The following is a 19,225-nucleotide window of genomic DNA, read 5'->3' on the forward strand; positions in this document are numbered from 1 at the left end:
GATTCTCTTTCACATCAAGTTTAGGCACTTTCAAACAGCTGCTTTTTCGCTGGGCCCCGGGGCGAGTGATTCTGTTCACGACAGCCCTGTGTCTCTCGTGAAGCCCCTTTGGTTTTCAAAGCCAGGTGTTTTGGGGGCTTGTCTCAGGTGCAAGTCTTTAAAAGTTGGGGTGCCTGATGTGGGGTGGCCCAGGGAAGAGCTCCAGGTTTGAGTTCCCTCCGCACTGTAGGTCACCATACCAGGGTTAGGGTTGACAGCTCGACTACGTCTCAGCCTCTCCTACCCACCTCAACACGACCCTTTTCTCATTTGCCCATGTGAAGGAGCTGCTCTGCTAGTTTTCAGGTCTTTTTCAGAGGAAATTGTTCCACAGATAGCTGTAGACTTGGCTGTCAGTGGGAGGAGCTAAGTCCATGATTTTCTTGTGTTGTCATCTTGGACTGCCCTCCTATACCGCTTCTAATTCATGTCATTCATTACCTTTTGTTTTGTTTTTTGAAAACTTCCAAGACATGGTATATAATAATGCTGGCATTCTAGCATCTGGCTTTAAATCAAATTAGCTTAATGTTTCACCATTTAGGATACTATTTATTGGTTTTTGATAACCCTTCTTCATAGTTTTACTATTTTAGTTTACTAAGTTTATGCTGATAGTTTCTAACATTGAGTCATCCTAGCATTCTCAAAATATAGGGTAAAAAGTTTCTCTCAATGTACATTTCATAACATCCCTCTCTCCCCTCTAGAAAAAGCCAAATTAATCATCGAGAATAACATAAGAAAAATCTGAGTGGACTATTAAGCTCCTATAGTCAGTCATTCATGAATTAATATATTTTTCCAGATATATTTGAGTGCTTACTATGTACCATCCTCTTTATTGTGTGTATGTGTGTGTGTGTGTTAACCTTCTTAATTCTTTGAGGCTGGTACATATAACTGTATTTTACAGATGAGAGAACAGATCTAAAGACATTAACAATTTGCCCAAAGTCCCACAACTGAGAAGTGGTAGGATTGAACCCAAGTTTAGAGCCTGAACTCTTAACAACCATATTATAATGTTTCTCATTAAAGCATTAGAGAAGATCAAAAAATAACAGAAGCTTCAAGATGGCAGACAAATTTAGTGTGCTATTTATTCAGTCTCCAAATTTTACTGAAATGACAGTAAACATCTATTAATGGAAATAAATCCAAAATAATATAGAGAGCAGAAGGGAAGGCCCACGTAGTTCAAAAATTCTGACAAATTCCTAGAAGACAAGAAGCAGGAGGCATTAGAGAAGTCACAAACCAGAAAAGCAGGGATCCTTTTAGTCCAGCCAAGCCCCAGAAAGGACTCCAACCTGTGAGACATTAGGTACAGAGAGGGACAGGGTTGCTGGCAGTACTCAGTTTTACTTAAAGGGCTGTCTGTGAACAGTTGGACCAGTCAGCTCTTCCCACCTACCCTCCCCCACTCAGCAATATCTGTACAATGTTAACAGAGAGGTGCTTTTTAAAGAAATTGGACTATATTACATGCATGAAAAGGGGTCAGGCTTTAAAGATGGGAGTTGGCCCCTAGATTATGTCCTCCTTGTCACCTGGCATCATGGGAGGCTTTTGAAATCCTTGACTCAGCTTACAAAGTAGCAGCCAGCTACATAAAGGGAAGAAAAAGCAAGATATTCCAGACACAAGGTATAACCTGAGCAAAGGTGTAAAGGTTAGGAGCAGCATGGTGGCTGAGGGAAATATTTCACTCTCGCCTGAGGATAACGGTCAGTCTTAGGTGTGACAGATGCTGAGGCTAGAGGAGCAAACAGTAGCCAGATCTAGAGCTTGTACTTGCCCTATAAGGCAAAAAGGAGCGATTGAAGGATGTAGTGCAAGAATATGAAATGGTCAAGACCATCGTTTTGGCAGTTGAGAGGACCTGGGAATGCATGCTCTCTGGGTATCCTAAGGCAGCGGGTCCCAAAGTGTGGTCTGGGAAGGCATCAGGACCTGGGAACGTTAAAAAAAAAAACAAAAAAACAAAAAAGCGATTACTGGGCCCCGCACACGCATTTGAAAACAACTCTTCTACGGTAGAATACCTCTTATCTCAAGACATTTCACCTCTTCCACGAACCTTCCCTGCCCCACCAATGTAGAATGGGTCATATACTCCACTGGCACCTACTCTGTCTCCTGAATACACTTCTCGTACAGTAGAGCTCTATGGTGCTTCCTATGTCAGGTCTCTCCTGGTAACCAGCACACTTCTTTATGTCAGGTATGGCCTCTCACCTGGCTCTGCAGGTCTGGCAGGACCTAGCAAAGTACTTAATAAATTAGCTTCCTGGATGAATGAACCTAAATGCTAGTTAGGAGGCATTTGTAGTAGTCCAATCAATAGGCAAGGAAATGAGGTCTTGAACCAGAAGAGTACTGGAGATGGACGTGAGAAATATTTAGGAAATAAAATGGGCAGAATGTTAACAAGAGCTAACAATTATGTAGCACAAACTATGTACCAGGCAGTTTTAAGTGCTTTACAAGTGTTCCTATTTAATCCTCACAATTATCCTGAGGTAGCTACTACGTTTATCCCCATGTTTTAGATGAAGAAACTGAGGCTAAGTAATTTACCCAAGTCAAACAGCTAATATTGAGTCGAGATTCAAACCCAGACGATGTCTGGCAGCAGACGTGTCTATGTTGTTATTTACACTTTCTGCCTCCAAATTTGTGTTAAGATTTCCAGCTTGAGTGACTGGGTAAATGGGCGGCCATCAGCAAAGACATAGAGACAGGGAAAAGCCAGGGGAAGATGCTGAGTTCAGCTCTACCTGTGCTGTGTTTGGGATATATTTATGGTGTGTCCAGCAAGTGGTTTGATACAATAGTCTGAAATACACGACTGAGCTGGGTATACAGATATAGAAATCAACATGTAAACCATGAGAAATGGATGAGATGATCCAGGAAGGATTATAAATGAGAAGACATGTGAACTGAAGGCCCTGGTGAACAATATTTAAGGGAAACTAAGATGCAGTGGTCTCACAGGTATAATGAAAGCCCTAGACGGTAACATCCTAGAAGCCAAGGGAACAGGTAGTCTCATGGAGGGAGTGATCAGCAGTATTGATATCAATGAGTTCAAGTAAGAGAAAGACTGAAGGCCATTCTGGCATAAAGGACTTCACTGAAATTGGTTTGCTATGACCACCTACAGAGGGATGAAAGCCAGATTAGAACATGTTAAGAAGTGAAAAGAAGGCAAGAAATTGGGAAAGCATATCTAATTCTCTACAGAGAGATGACATCTTGTGGAAGATGCAATAAAAAAATTTTTTTTTTGTCTTTTTAGACAAGACTTCAGTGTATTTCTGAGGGTCCAGCAGATGGAACTAGGGAAAGTGGTATTGAGGATAAAGGGAAGAGATGGAGGACCAATTTAACCGAAACCTGGGAGAGGCTAGTGGAAGCTGGGCTCTGGGAGAAAGGTTGGACTTGAGCAAAGAACAACCAACTCAGCCTCTGAGGATGGGAATGGATATGAGATTCTTAGGTGGAGGGACAAGAATAATGGCCTTAATTTTATTGACAAAATTATGTTAATGGTAGGTAGTCCATTGAGTATGGAGGCAGGGTTAAGCGTAACACTTAAAGGAAGATTTAGGGAGTGGGAGAGGGGGCATCCCTAGATGCAGTAAAAGGACAAGTAATTTTATGAATAAATCATTTACAAAAACCAGGAGATCCAGATTAGATAATGACAGAAGGCTAAAAGAAACTGAGAGAAAATGGTGGGAAAAATCAATCACAGGACTCTGTGAGGTCAAAAATCAGTTTACAGCAAGTGAGGGCAGAGCTTGATGTTATAGTTAGAGTAGGATACTAGAATTTCAAACAGCTCTGGATGAAAATATCTTAGCTTGTAGCCTTCAGAGTTGTTGGTCGAAATAGAAGAGATAAAGATTGATAAAAGCAAGAATTATAGGGTTGGAATATTGAGTGATACCTACATAAGTACATTTCAGAAAACATCAAAATTGCTGGCACTTTTAGGAGACTGCTGTTTTTGTCTGGAAAAATACAGCTGAACTCTGGGTGGGGGGAAATGCCTGAGGTAGATGGGCCACTTCCCATGGCCCTGGGTGCCACAGCTTAAAAAGTCGCTAACAATTTGATTGCTACTGTGGAAGGTGTGAGGATGGTTGTAGGAGGGCATGGAAGAAAGAAGAGATGAAAGGAGAGGAGGCAGACAGTGAGTGGAGAAGGAGCTTAGGAGAAACTCAGTGGCAGGGTGGTTGAAAAGAACTTGTAAGAATCGGTGGGAACGTCTAATTTTGAGTTGTTTGCAGTGGGGTGTGCAATGTGACCTAACTCTTCTGCCCACATTTCGCCTCTTAAAAAAGGACCGCTCCACAGCTCAACAGAGCTGACTGTTCTTACCAATGCCTGGTGAATGAGTGTTCAGCTGTTAGGTATGACCGTAAGACTTCTTGGTCACCAAAATGTGATCAGCAGTGGTGTGTGTCATTGTCAAGCGAAAGCACTGTGTGACAGATGTGACTCACTTCTCACTTTCCCTCTGCCACAGTAACTGACCACATTCCCAGTGGCAGCTTCGTTATCCAGGGTCCCAGTGAGGTGGGAAGCAGACCCCCATGCTATCCACCATAGCTATGCAGGATAATGTATTCTAAACCACCTGTTTGGGGGACTGTATGTATTGCAGCCTAACTGTCCATATTTCCAACATCCAATCAGTTGTTGTCCTGTCAGTTTTATCTCGAACACCCTGACTTCCCCTCCAAATCTACACTGGTTCAGCACAACATTCCCTTTCACATATATTATTCCATTAACATCCTAACTCACCAAGTGTCTTTCCTTCCTTCCAGTCCATTCTCTATACGGCAGCTAATCTTTCAAAATTACAAATCTGATCACATGACTGGCTTTTAAGTATTTCTAGGCTTGCCATCATCCCTGAAATTAAATCCAAAACGTTTACAAGGCCCTCTATAATCTGCCCTTCCTAGCTTCTTACTGTTCTCCCTCATATTCCAGACTACAGCCATCTCCAGCTTCTGAATACAGCAGGACCTCTTGTCTCTATGCTGTTGCTAATTCTATTCCCACTACATGGAGTACACGGCACCCTTGGCTTAGGCTTGTCCCGATCCCCAGACCAGGAATCTGTGCCACAGATCATACAGAGCCCTAACGGCATTTCCCCTGTTGAAACACTACTTAACAGTAACTATGTAGTGTTTCCCCCATACTGTCCCCAGGGTTAAGCACATAGTACTAAAGAGTAGAGAGGCACCAAAGGAAGGAGGGAGAAAGGTAATTAGCTTTGCCTTCGATCCGTTTACAAGGATGGAGGCGTGGCAGTAAGTTTTACGTAAAGCTTGACAGGTAGAGCACGGCGAGCAGGGGCTACAGCAATGCAGATCAGCAGTGGGGCCTCTCTTACACACATGGTCATCTGACAGTGCTTGACTCTGCTTCAGAGGGCAACTGATGCTGAAACAAATTTCAAAAGTCTTTTAAATGCAGGTTTTAAAGACTAGATTTTCCAAGGTTTCCAAACTCAGCATTCTGAACTTACTAAAACTGCTGACCAATCAGCCTCATTTAATACTTCAAAAAACATCATGTAAAAGGAAATTAACTTTTATTTTTGTTTATGCCAATTCTGCTAAGTGGGACTAAAATGGTTCAGAAGCTTGAAAGATGACTCATTCAATGGTCTTATTTCAAAGAGTAAGCAATTTGATTTGTGATAAGTTTTCCTGCCACTTGCCTACCACCATTCAGTCTTTAAAATCTCATGGGTGGTTATCAAGATTCATAAGAAGGATTTTCTTGTCTCTAAGCATCAACTAATCCTAGAAAAATAGCAAAAATCTGCTAGAGTCACCTTTACTTTTACAATTTACTTTCAAAGCTCAAATATATAGTTTTGAAATAATACCTAATACCCCCCATCACTGTTTGGCATGTCTTTAAATATTACAGCTAAACAGGAAATTACCTGTACTGAAAGCAAGTCTTTAGTTCAAGAAAGTAGTGAACAAACTGTTCTCTTGAAGAGAATGTAAATGAGTAATTTTGAAAATCCACTTATTCTTTTTCAAGAATTCAAGTAAAATGTACTAGTTGCCTTTTTATACAGCACCCCAATTGCAAAGCACTCACATTGCCTCATATTCCCCTGCGTAGTAGAAGCCCCCTTTATACTCATATTTCTTTAAGTAAGAGAAAGCATTTTATAGCCAGAAAAAAAAAAAAAGTATGTTAAGGGATTTAATACAGACCATCCATTTAAATCAGAGGAGGTAATATATAGAATAGAAACCTATTTTCACTAAATCATGATAGTTCTAATTAATTGGTGGAAGAAAATAGGTTAAAAACAGTACTTAAATTTAGTTAGGAAGATGAAGAACTGACACTAAGAATGTCTGAAAACTTCTGCATGTATAGAATCTCAGTTGGTTTTACCTACTAACAAGAAACAAAAGCTCTCTAGAGTAGTGGTTCTTAACTGGGGCAATTTTGCACTCTCTCCCTCTTCCCCTACTCCACTGGGGACATTTGGCAATATCTGGAGACAATTTTGGTTGTCACAACTGGGGGTGGTGATGGTACTACTGGTATCTAAGTGGGTAGAGGCGAGGGATGTTGTTATCTTACAATGCACAGGGCAGCTGCCATGACACAGAATTACTCAGTCCAAAATGTCATAGTGCTAGGTTGAGAAATCCTGATCTAAAAAGAACATGCATTTTTCTACTTAAGTATCAAGTCTGGAGGAAAGCATGGGTTTTATTTCTAGAACAAGAAACTAGGTGTTTATTTCCAGACCTTTTAGGAAAGCCTAATTTAGTTCATGGATGGTAAGGATTCCAAGTAAAGTACACATTTGGTGTCTTAAAAATACTACATTAGGATTACAGTAAAATACCACCACACACATTTAGCTGCTCTTACCTAAGTAAGCAGTTGGGTTTATATTAAAAGTGAAATGTCTATGAAACAAGTAAAATAGTTTTTCAAAGTAACAGGATTATTACGGGCTACTAAATCATGAGGTTATCGTGGTTATCATACATTAACCAGTTCTAAAATACAATTCTTCAGATTTTTCTTGTGAGAGAGCATTCTAGAATAAAATCACTCAGTGTGCATCAGCCATTATTTACTGATAATGGCTAAATACACTAATTCCAATACATCCTAATCTAGAAAGAATTTCAGTTCACAGATAGCTTTTTCTCATCTAAGACTTAAGTGAAACAATTCAATTTGCCAAAATCACTGACAATCACTTAACATCAGAACTAAAGTACAAAGCGGTCAGGGTATTAAGACTCCCTCTACTAAAAAAAGCATACTGACACATTAACATTACAGAGTCTAACAAAGTAAAATTATCTGCAATACTCCCCTTAGTTTTAATTGAAGTTGGTTTTTATGAAAAGTGCTAACTTTCAAAGTTGTTACAAAGAGCCAAAAACATGTTGCTGGTAACTCTTGTCCTAAATTACAGTGTAGGTGTTCACAAAGTCCTATTTTTCTAGTATTAATAGGAAAATAAGCAACTTACTGTATTGTAAAGGGAAAATATGTAATTTCATTGTACATGTTTCTTAAGAAAATGGCCATATCTGGTGAGATTTTGGCAGCTTGCCACGTAATACTTCCAATGTGTTGCATTTTGCAGCCAAAGGCATCAGAGGAGTTTTACTTAATTAACTGGAAAAAAATCAGCTAAAACCAGAATATCCTTTTCCCAAACAGTAAAATGAACTGTTGTCGTTATTGTCCATTTTCCATTTCACAGAGAATTAATTAAGATTTCAAAAACAGATGTGAATCTGGGGTGGCAGTAGTTTGAAAATTGGGATTCAATATTTAAGATAGAGCTAGAATCAACATTTACTGAAATTTTTAAGCTCTTTAATATCAAAATATTTACTAAGCATAATATATCTAGAGATTGGCAGTTAATTTTAACAACTGAAGTTTTTGGTAAAATTTTTGATTTGGGCAGGAAATGTTATTTCAACTTCTAAAAAATTGTCAAGTATTTGACATGTGGCTAAACACACCTTACAAGGTTTATTAGTTAACCAGTTAACTGAATTTTTCAGTGACTGAGGATTTTGTATATTTCATCATTTTAAACTTCAATCATGCCTATATAATCATATTCATATATCTGAGACTGAGCTAGATATAAAGATATCCCTTAAAACTGGTTAAATGAGATATGCCCATATGTTATTTCTTTACCATTTACCCAACAAAAGTGTAAAAAAACAAAAAACAAAAAAACATGATTTGGTTACTTATGGTTACATAAAAATTATATAAATATTCAAACATTTGTTGAAGTCTCCATACTCCAATATTTTAAGAATTCTAATTCCCAGGGGTTAAGCAGATTTAGATATCATTAATGAATACATGACCACATTTAAAAAATCATTCAGTGCTAATGATTTAAAATTTTTAGTTTAGTCTTTGCCATAGCAAATTTCCTTTCTGCCTTAGTTTCATAAAATAACCTAACCTAAAAACACAACCCCATACTGAGCTTTCTTTAAAAAGAAATTGGGGGGCTTCCCTGGTGGCGCAGTGGTTGAGAGTCTGCCTGCCGATGCAGGGGACACGGGTTTGTGCCCTGGTCCAGAAGGATCCCACGTGCCGCGGAGCGGCCGAGCCCATGGGCCATGGCCGCTGGGCCTGCTCGTCTGGAGCCTGTGCTCCGCGACGGGAGAGGCCACAGCAGTGAGAGGCCCGCGTACCACAAAAAAATAAAAAATAATAAAAAAATAAAAATAAAAAGAAATTGGGTAGATCTTAACAATTTAAACGTTCTCAAGAAAATCAGAGAGCAGCTGTTCTCTTACTATTGTAGATCTCCTGAGGAACCTACATATGCAGAATTGCTAAGCAGAACTTCCTAATATTTAAAAGACCAGTAAGCAGTATAAGTGGCAGATTATGACTGAACGCCACACCTTGCAACTTCCATTCCAGTATCAGGACATTACCACTAGAAGTATGAAGTTAATTAGTATGACTCAGCATTTAAAATCTGAGTATTCTACTTTTACTAATTTTGTTATATATGTGAGTATATACATATAATATATATTATATATATATAAACACTAAAACCATATCTACTACTAGAAAAGAGCAGAATCTTTCGTTAGAAGATAGAATTTCAGCTATATTAGAAAAGTTAGCCATTTTGCAAGACTCAAAAAAACAAAAAAAAAACTGTAAGCATTTTAGAAGTTAAAGAATGGAGAAATCCAATACATGAAAAGTATATGGATTTAACTTCAGACACTTAACTAAGACATTCACACAACATATGCATGTCAGTCTCCTATATGGTCCTAGAGCCTGCAGTATTGTAATTTATTGTGAAACCATGTAACCAAATACTTAAATATATCCACAACATCTATATCACGGTAATGCATAGTACATAATATACCAACAGCTCAAAATAAATTTCTATTACAGTTTTATGCAAATTATGGTATGATTATCACCTGCCACATTCTGAAATGGCACCAACTTCATGTAATGGTCCATGTCCTAATCAAAATCCTTACTGGTAATGATGTCTTATGCATTATCATCTGAATATCTCAAGTCAAGCTGTTAATCTAATAACCACAGTATGTTACCAATTAAAATCACCGCATATTTGGATGTTAAAGCAGGTTAAGTAATACAGCAGGAAAAATACTTCTAATTCACAGTTTCAAAAATAAAGGGTGCAGTTTTCAAATATCTGAATGCTTAAAATTGGTCACTCAATTTAACAACTGCCTCCTTCAATACATGTAAACTATGTTTGCACAGCATTAGGAGATGTCTTTTATTTCAGAAATTAGTTCTTACTGTTACAGGAGCACCACAAATTTGAAGGAAGAGGCTACAGTGTGAAATGAGCTCACTGAAGGATATGTTAAATAAAATCTTAACTACAATATAAGGTACTGTTTCCCCCAAGCACAGACCCTTTAATCAGGAAAAGTAGTCAACGCTTACCGAATACAATATGTAAATTAGCTCTCCAAGAAAGGGGGAAAATCTAACTCAACTAAAAGAAAATACTATTATTAGCTAACAAACCTGTGATAGCCAGCTTCAGAATTTTCCTAAAAGTAAAATTCAAAAGCATATAGTTATTTGACTCTTTCGATAAGGAATGTAGAGATACAAAGGAAATGAAAGAAAAATCTGGCTTTAAGAATTTCTAAGTGGAAACACACGCACACAAATGGGTAACTGAGAAAAACTGAGTACTTAAATATTCAAATTTTAAATGTATACGAAATTTATAATAGAAAAAGAAGTGGCGAATTGTTATCATGACTTGATTTGCTGAAAACATCTGCAAATTCACACTGGCATTAAGAAAACCAAAGTTTCAAAAATTTACTCCTCTCTCTTTCTCTCCAGATATGTTTTCTGTGCAAAAATAAATATCTGAAAATTGCACTAATACAATAATACTTATTTTTACTTTTGTATTATGAATAATCTGCACATGCTGCTTTACAGACAATACATATTTGTAAACTTGCTCATGCAAAATTAGTGTGCGCAACAGGGATACTGTTAATCCCCATACCTAAAAAAATGGTATCATCTCTTTTAAACTGCCAACCCCTCCGAAATGTAACAAATCTTACACAGATATTCTTGTCTGCCACAGCTAAAAATCAATTTGTGTTGCTGAAACAAAAAGTTATACAAGAAGAAGAAACATGGTTTTTGTCTTGCAGAATTTTTGATTTTTAAATAAGAGAAAATTTATAAAAGAAAGAAAATTCATGGTCACAAAATTTTAACATTTTAATCCTAAACATTACAGGGTAAATAGATACTGGACCCTATCTCCATCAATCCTAACTTTTAGATGTCATTTTAAATGTTGCCCTAACCACTAAAACATTAGTGGTTTTACAACCTCTGGATTATGGAAATACGTATTTCTGAAATAAATGCTACAAAAACAACAATGGAAGAAAGTCAAACTGTCTCCACGAAGGAAAAAAAAAAAGTGGAACATTTTGAAGCTTTACTTCTCTTTCCATGTCTTATGATTAACCTGTCAATTCAGTGCATCATATGGTCAATGTAATGGTCCCCAGGTTGAACCAACATCTAACTAGTGTCCATTGATTCCAAGTTAGTGGATGATGAATCTTTTTGGATACTTTCAAAGATGGCTGCCAGCTCAGGGTTAGAACTGATCTGTGACTGGAATTCACTCATCAGTGGACTCTTCTCTGCTTCTGGAATGGTTAGCAGTGCTGCTACTGCTCTCATGGCAGATCGCTTTAGTTCATCTTGCTTTTCAAACTCCTGCTTTACTGAGTTTGCTTTTACCTGTAACAGTGAGTAAATTTATATTACATGCTATAAAAGGCAGTTCTTATACAAACAAAATTTAAGCACATATAAATAAAGCAAAGCTACTCTTTCATAGATCCAAAAGGCACATTATTCTTCAAGCAGAGTTGCTCTGAAACTTCTTTTTAGTAGTAGCTATGTATCTCCTTTTAAGGGAATATTCTATACGAGGCCCATTATAAAAACCAAGAGTGGGATCTGCTTATTAGCAAGTCCTACTTTGTCCTCTATCAAGAAACTACCCCTCTAGCTACCTTGTTTATTCATTATTCTTCAAACATGTCATGTACTGACATCTCTGTGCCTTAATTCATATAATTATTTTTGTATGAAAAGTCCTGTTTCACCTTCTGGACCTAAAACAATCCTGACTTCTCAAGGTGCATTTTAAACGCTGTCACGTGCATATGAAGCCTTCTGTGACCCCCACCCCCTCCTCCACCAGAATTAAACATTTCCTCCTCTTTTGTGGCCCTATCACACTTTAACCCATATCAGTACTTTAAAAATATGTGTCAGATTGTTATAACAAGCTTTTAAGAATAGCATTTAACAGTGCTAAGCTTTCTAAAACATCCACATTTGAAGGAAGTGAGGAATAGGAATAATAAGTTAACTTTTGAAACAAACTGCTATATAAGGGTGCTAGCATAGTTAAATTTGGAAAACCACAGTATAGAATCAACTAGGGATCCTGAACATACTAAGTCTGGCCTAAATCAATGACATCAACATTACCTTAGTTGTACATGTAGCACGTAATGGCTCAACAAGTCGGTCCAACCTCTGCAGTACTGCACTTGGACAAAGGGTAGAGAGTCTCACCAACATTAAAAATGTTAGCATCTATTATGAATAAAAGAGACAAAATTTAGATTTTGCATTATTTTCTAAAGACAAATCCCAAATTCTGACAAAGCTTTTGAAAGGAAAATGACTAACCTGTACCATTAAGTTTCATTTTAATGTAATCTGCCATTGGAATCACACAGAATTGCCTCAAATCTTGTCTAAGGAATTTTACCTACAAGTACTAGAGTTACCTTATCTATCATGATAGATGGTCACGATCCTAGAGTACAGAACTAAAAGAGTGGTTCTCAATCCTGACCACACATTACAGCTGGGGAGCTTAACAAATATACCTATTTTTACTTCAGTCATCGGGATAGGGCCACAGACTCAGTATTTTTTAAAAAGCTCATGTGTACCAGATGGAACAATCAGTGAATAAGAAAATAATTGAACCAGAAGAAAAGCTTTATAAGAAGTTTCTACTGTCTTTGCAAATTTCACTAAAAAACAAAACAAAAAGCCTGCTTATTCAGATTAATCCATATAAAGTCCAGTAACCCATAATCTTTTCTCTTAGACCATAAACTGTAGAAATAAAAGGATCCTATTCTTTCAGGGCTCTTTTCACTGAGTTCCGGAGGGGTCAGGTTATTCCATATTACATTATGGAAACGTGAAAGCTGGAGTTCTGATAGTATGGATGAGTTACTGCTCAACTACCACTTTTGCCCTGCTTGACCAAAGGTCCTGACTAGAAGAAAAAGATTTTTCAAATCACCCTTTTATAGTTCACATTTTAAACGGACTTAAGCAAACAGGAAAACAAAAAGCAGTTATGAGCAAAGTTCATGCTCTAAACCTAAGTAGCATGAAGTATAATTTCTCTATGGTTGCTTCTACAGATTGCTTTGTGTATCTGAAAACAGTTCTTCCTCTTATCCTTTAACAAACCTCTTGATATTGACTTCCTCTTCCAATGAAAAGGTTTCTGGATTTTTCCTGTATGTCAACTGATGTCACATTGCATCGCTATTTTGCATATTAGTTCATAACACACTAAAATCATGACAAGCAAACCAATCTTTCTCACTTCATAACGAGTAGATTACAAAGGTGAAAGTCACTAGCAAAGTCTTCTTCTAAAACATTCTATAAACAGGCACAAACATCTTACCTTAATATCATAATGGTCCTTCAAACCATCTTCAACATGATTTAGAAATTCAAAGATATCAAGTCTATCCAGACAACTGTCTAGAAGTGTGTACATACACTCAAAAGCTGCCTTTCTAATATCCAGGCCGTCATCAACTGTATGCTTAAATGGACCCATTTCTACCTGTTGAAATAAAACAGAATATGTAGATATACTAGAAAGTAAAAGACAAGCTTAGGTAAACAGTGCAATCTAACTTACCTCTCTTATAAGCTCCTTTCTAACTTTTGTTTCATTATAAAGATGTGGAAGAACAGTATCTAGAAGATCCCTTATTAATGATGGCTTATTATGTGCTGCTGAGTTGAATGTGACCAAGGCCACTCTTCTTACATTCAAATCTGGGTCTTCCAAAGTTTTTAGGAAATCACCTGAAAAATTGAAAGAGAAGCAACAGTTATGGTAAGCTTAAAATATGCATTATATTATTTTCCTAAATTGATAGTTTATTATTGTTACTTCTTCAATGTGGGTCATGGAATATGATGAAATCCTAAGTGAGCTATATAATTTCTTTTGACAACAGGTAAACTATTATGTCTGAGTGTGAGTGGACTTAATTGATAAACCTATTCTCAGCACCTTTAAACGCAAAAGGTAAGGAGTGAGAGCCCCAAAAGCTCCCCATTACTTTTATAGATAGTTGATATAACAGGTGGGTGACATAGAAAAGTGACGGAGCCAGCAACCACAAGGACTAGTAACTTGAATGAGTCTCCTTAAAATTCAAAATTAGTACTCGCACTAAAAAAGCACCAACAAAAATGGAATTTTTTTTTTCACTCATTCAAAAAACATTTATTGAGCATTTATGGCATGAAGCAGTGGGGATACAGCTGTGGACAAGTCAAATAAATTTATGCTCAGATGAAGTTTACATTATATTTACTTTAAATTTTAAATTCCAAAAGTGAAATTTAAAAACCTGAGTTCAAAAGATAAGCAAGGTGGGGACAGATCCACTGCTTGATAAAGATGGAATACTGTTAACAAGTATATAATTTATCAGATGACGGAGAAATGTGCCTCCCAAAGCCTATTTTTATCTTTAACAAGAAATAGATAAGAGGTCTAAGAATACAAAAAGGAAGAAACTGAAACCTACCACAGGACAAAAAGCTAAAGAAAGCACCTAGCCACTTTAAACACAGATATAAGTCTGGTTTTTCTTCCACACGGGGGACAGAAATTATAGTGCAAAGATCTTTGGAGTCATACAGACGGTGATCCACACTGCTTCACTTGTCAACTGTATGACCGACTTCTGGCAAGTTACTGTAGGCAAGAGCTTCAGTTTCCCAGTTTATAAAATGAGAATTTTATACGTACATTACTGAACACAGTGTCTGGTACACATGTGATATTCACACAGAGCTACTCATCATTATGTCATCTCAACCCTACCATAAGCAATCTTTTAGAATACACAGGGGAAAAAAGGTATGAGAAGACTTAAATGTATCACAACAGCAATTTGAAGAAATGGGAGGGGGAAAAAAATACTTCAGACACCATAGATTGGTAAACTCAAGGTTGACCACCCAGGAAAGTTCTGACTACAAAAAAGGTTAAGAGGTAGCTTGGGTTCAAAAAGAATTTAAATGTACCAGACTAAACCTCCTCACCTCTGTTTGCTCAGAATTACTATCATGGTGAATTGCTTTCAGTAAAGCACAAAAAGTATTGCTATTATGATAGACAAATGGTGACGTGGTCTAGGATCAGTGGTCCCCAACAACTTGGTCTAGGAATTTCAATTTTAAACAAACAGAATGATAATCATCTGACTGAATAACTATACCAATGATGCACACTGGTTGACTGTTGTCAACCTAGAAAGATGTCTCCAAAGATCTGGCACAGGTCTCTTCCTTTGCTGTATCTTGTACAATGACAAAAATGTGAGTAAATATATCAAAGCAAAAAGAGGCGAGGGGAACAAAGGCAAGAATCTTCTGATAGAGACTTCCTTTGAATTAATTCTAGGTCTCAGCGTTGGCACCCATTTATCCCCCATGTCCCCCTTGCTCTGAATTGGTAATCCCTTTCGGTAGTTCTTTTCTTTTAGACTGTGTTTTTTAAATGGCATGAAACTGCAAAGCTTCTTTGCCATATCCCTCTATCCTCTCTGCTGGTATCCCCATTCTTGTCTTCAAGAAAACACCAGAGAGTTTAGTTACTAAAAGCTCTAGGAAAACTGATGATGAAAACAACACAGGGAAGTTATAAAATCATGAAAAATAACACTAAAAGCTAATTCTTGTCTTCATAGAAAGAGATGGCCCTTTTCTTTCTTGGATAGCTCCTCTTAGGTTGGTAGAACTAATTACCACAGAATTATCTTTTTTATTCTTAAATTTCTACCTTAAATTTAAAAGCCTCCAAAGAGCCCCTTGGGAGCTGGAGAGATACAAGTAATAGCGAAGACCTGGGGCCATCACAAGCTCAAATGTGATTCATTTACAACTGGGAAGAACTTCAGATTAGTCAGATAGATCATATATCTTTTTCCTTTACCCATTAGTTTACTTTAGGTCATTCCCAAAATATGATTATCAACTGTGTAGTTGACTTTAAAGACATCCTAGCATATTTACTACATTTCAGCTATTTGCAAAATTATTTTTTTTATGAAAGAATTACCAGACCCTTAAAAGCATTTTAGTTCCTTGGTGATATATTTAGCTATTGAAATGATTCGTTTTTTGACAGTTAACTATCAACTAGTTATTCAGTATATTCATCTTCATTTCCACTTACCTATGCAGTTCTTTAATAGTGGGTCAATAGGCTGTGGATGATCAGAAATAGTAAACTTCACAGCTGTAACCACTGAGCTTCGGGCATATGATGAGCCTAATTAAAAATAAATTTTAAGTCTATTGGTATTTAAGTCAACTAAAATCCATGGACACCTTTATCATTTTCAAACCACTTCAAATAACACCAGGGTCTTTAATTCCTTAAAACTCTCTTTGGTTGGGCTCCCCTGGTGGCGCAGTGCTTAAGAACCTGCCTGCCAACGCAGAGGACACGGGTTCGAGCCCTGGTCCGGGAAGATCCCACATGCCACAGAGCAACCAAGCCCGTGCGCCACAACTACTGAGCCTGTGCTCTAAAGCCCGTGAGCCACAGCTACTGAGCCCATGTGCCACAACTACTGAAGCCCGCGCCTAGAGCCCGTGCTCCGCAACAAGACAAGCCGCCACAGTGAGAAGCCCGCACACCACAACGAAGACCCAACACAGCCAAAAATAATAAAAAACAAAAAAAACCTTTCTTTGGTCAAGAGGGGTATTTCTTATTACTTCCAGGATACTAATGAAGCAAAGTTTACTCATCTTATGAAACGTAATTCCACTAGATTTCAAAAGGAACAATCTCTACCAGGAAGGAGGCAGCCTGCGTGACCAGCAGTGGAGGCTCTATCCCTCACAAAAGGGAACTGGTTAAACCACTATATGACTGTCAAGATTTTTATTAAAAATGAAAGCAATTTCTAAGAATGAATGGCCTTTATTATCTTCTCCTGGGACAACAGGGGTTGACACTGGTAATCTGAAAACTCTTCTAGAATCTTTCATTTGAACCAGGTTAGTTCACCAATTTCAGTACTGTAATTAATTCTAGCAAGCTCCTCTGGCTATATTAATTCAAGAGACATCTGTCCCACATTAAGACAAGAGTAACATTAAAATACATTAAACACTAGAAACTACAACAGATTTATTTAATCATTATCTAACTACACTCTCTTTATCCTTTTAAACAACAAGGTGTCATCTGAATATGGCGCCATATCAATAACATAAGGCAATAGGTTCTACATATAACAAGATACAGAAATGTTTTAACTTCGGCATTAGCCATCTTTCCAGGCAACAACTGCTAATAAACAAAAATTTTTTAGATAAGAAAATCTAGGTACCCACCTGATATTAAATACCCCTTAAGCCGTGGAAGGAGAGTTTCTGGATCAATTAGAGTGAGTTTGCCTAGACATTCAGCAACAACATTTCTGGTTCCTTCTTCTGCACACTCACAGTGCTTTAGCAATAAGGCCCAGATGTTTTCAACATATGGTTTAAGGCCCACCACTGATGCAGAGCTAATAATTTCCTTCAAGGAATGAAGCAGTAGATACTGCCTTTTGGGTTGACTGGTTATTTCTTGTAAGACAAATGGTAGATATTCAGGAAGGTTGCCCACACTAATGCTGCCTAATGCATAGGATGCAGCTGATTTGACTTCTTCGCTAGGAGATGAGAAGGCTTCTAATATGACAGATTTTAGTTCCAGCTGCCCACTTAAGTCAATATGATGCCCAACTTCTCCAAGAGAAAGTAGAGCTAAGAGGCGAATAGAATCTGTAGACCTTGAGTTCTTGACATCTTGAATAAACTGACCCACTACAGCTGGTCCTTCTTTAGGGCATGCTCGAGTAAGAGCAGCTACACATTTGGCAATGGAATAATAAGACTGCTTATGAGTAAGAGCTGTGCTCTGAGAATAAACTGGACCAGTCAGCATGCGCAACAAATCCATGTATCCTAGGTTATTTGTTCCAGTGACAACCAGAGCTTGGAAAAAGTCTAGCATGGCGCTAAGAGCTCCCCCTTGCAATAAAGGTGATCTAACAAGTCCAATAAGTTCATTGAGAATGGATCCACTTATCTTTGAAAGGGAGGAGGGATACACTTTTGCCAGTGTGGTAAGAAAACTGATAGCCATCTGTGAAACATGCATATCACTTTCGCTGATAAGAGGTGGGAGCTCATCTAGAACTGCATCAATCATGGCAGCTGTCAGGCTATCACTATAGTTTTTAATTAGAATATCTAGAGCAGAAAGGGTACCCAGTTTCAAAGCTCTCTGGTTTTTCCTGAGAAATGAAGCAAGGATAGGAACCCCTTCTCCCAGGACGGGCCTCAAATCTATCTTCAAAGGCGACCCAGCAATCAGTGTCAACGCCTTCACTGTAGTTAACCGCGTAATCTCATTCTTCAGTCTCTCCAAGAAAATCTGAAGGGTATTAGGCAAGTCAGAGCCCAAATTGTCTCCAAGGTTGCAAATAATTTGTCCCATACAGGAAATAGCCCTTTCCTTGACTTCCTGATCAATGTCAGCTGCTTTTAACCTCTTAATGGTACAGGTAAATAGATCTTTGATGTAAGGAGTCGCATCAAACGAGGAAGGCTGATCTAAAGGACGAATTACTTTGACAAGCTGTTGAGTAACAAGAAGCGCTTCAGATGTAATCTTGTAAAATGGATCTCCAACACAAGCCACCACTGGAGGGACCAAAGCTTGAACATGAGGATGGAAGACTTGAGGAGAGTGGTTACAGAGGATTACATATAGACAGGACAAAGCATCAATCTTCAAATTTGATGAGCTTGATTTATCATTCAGTGAGAAAATGATTCCTAAAACCCAACCAAAAAAGAAAAATCCAGTATTTTTATCCATGGCACCTTTATGAATTTAAAGCTAGTTTTAAAATTTAAAACGAATCCCTAAAAGATTGCTAAAGTTCCCACTATATATTATCTCTAAAGCAGTCGAAATTCCACAAGCTATGATAAATATTAAAGTAAAAAATTTTAGGGTACGATTTTAAACTTTTAATTTTAGGTATTCAATGGTTCTGTAAAAAAGTTAATTACATGTGCAAAGTTGTCACAAATTATCCTTTTCAAGGAAACAATTATTTAAGCTTATCTAAGTCTTAATAAAGTCTATAATAAGTCCCAAAAGTGATTTACTATTTCT

General features: G+C 37.6%; 1 protein-coding gene across 1 annotated transcript in view; it reads right to left on the reverse strand.

The window, feature by feature from the left end:
- Positions 1-1,117: 1,117 nt before the first annotated feature.
- CAND1 (cullin associated and neddylation dissociated 1) overlaps positions 1,118-19,225 on the reverse strand; it is a 62,056-nt gene continuing 43,948 nt past the window's right edge. Inside the window, exons 10-15 of the mRNA XM_030866355.2 lie at positions 17,386-18,879; positions 16,214-16,309; positions 13,655-13,824; positions 13,412-13,576; positions 12,181-12,288; positions 1,118-11,418 (exon numbers count right to left, since the gene is read on the reverse strand). Of these exons, the coding sequence (XP_030722215.1) occupies positions 11,194-11,418; positions 12,181-12,288; positions 13,412-13,576; positions 13,655-13,824; positions 16,214-16,309; positions 17,386-18,879 (2,258 nt within the window). The 3' untranslated portion in view covers positions 1,118-11,193. The remainder of the gene's footprint in view (positions 11,419-12,180; positions 12,289-13,411; positions 13,577-13,654; positions 13,825-16,213; positions 16,310-17,385; positions 18,880-19,225) is intronic.

This window comes from Globicephala melas, chromosome 10, assembly GCF_963455315.2.
Source record: "Globicephala melas chromosome 10, mGloMel1.2, whole genome shotgun sequence".
In the NCBI taxonomy this organism is placed as follows: Eukaryota; Metazoa; Chordata; class Mammalia; order Artiodactyla; family Delphinidae; genus Globicephala; species Globicephala melas.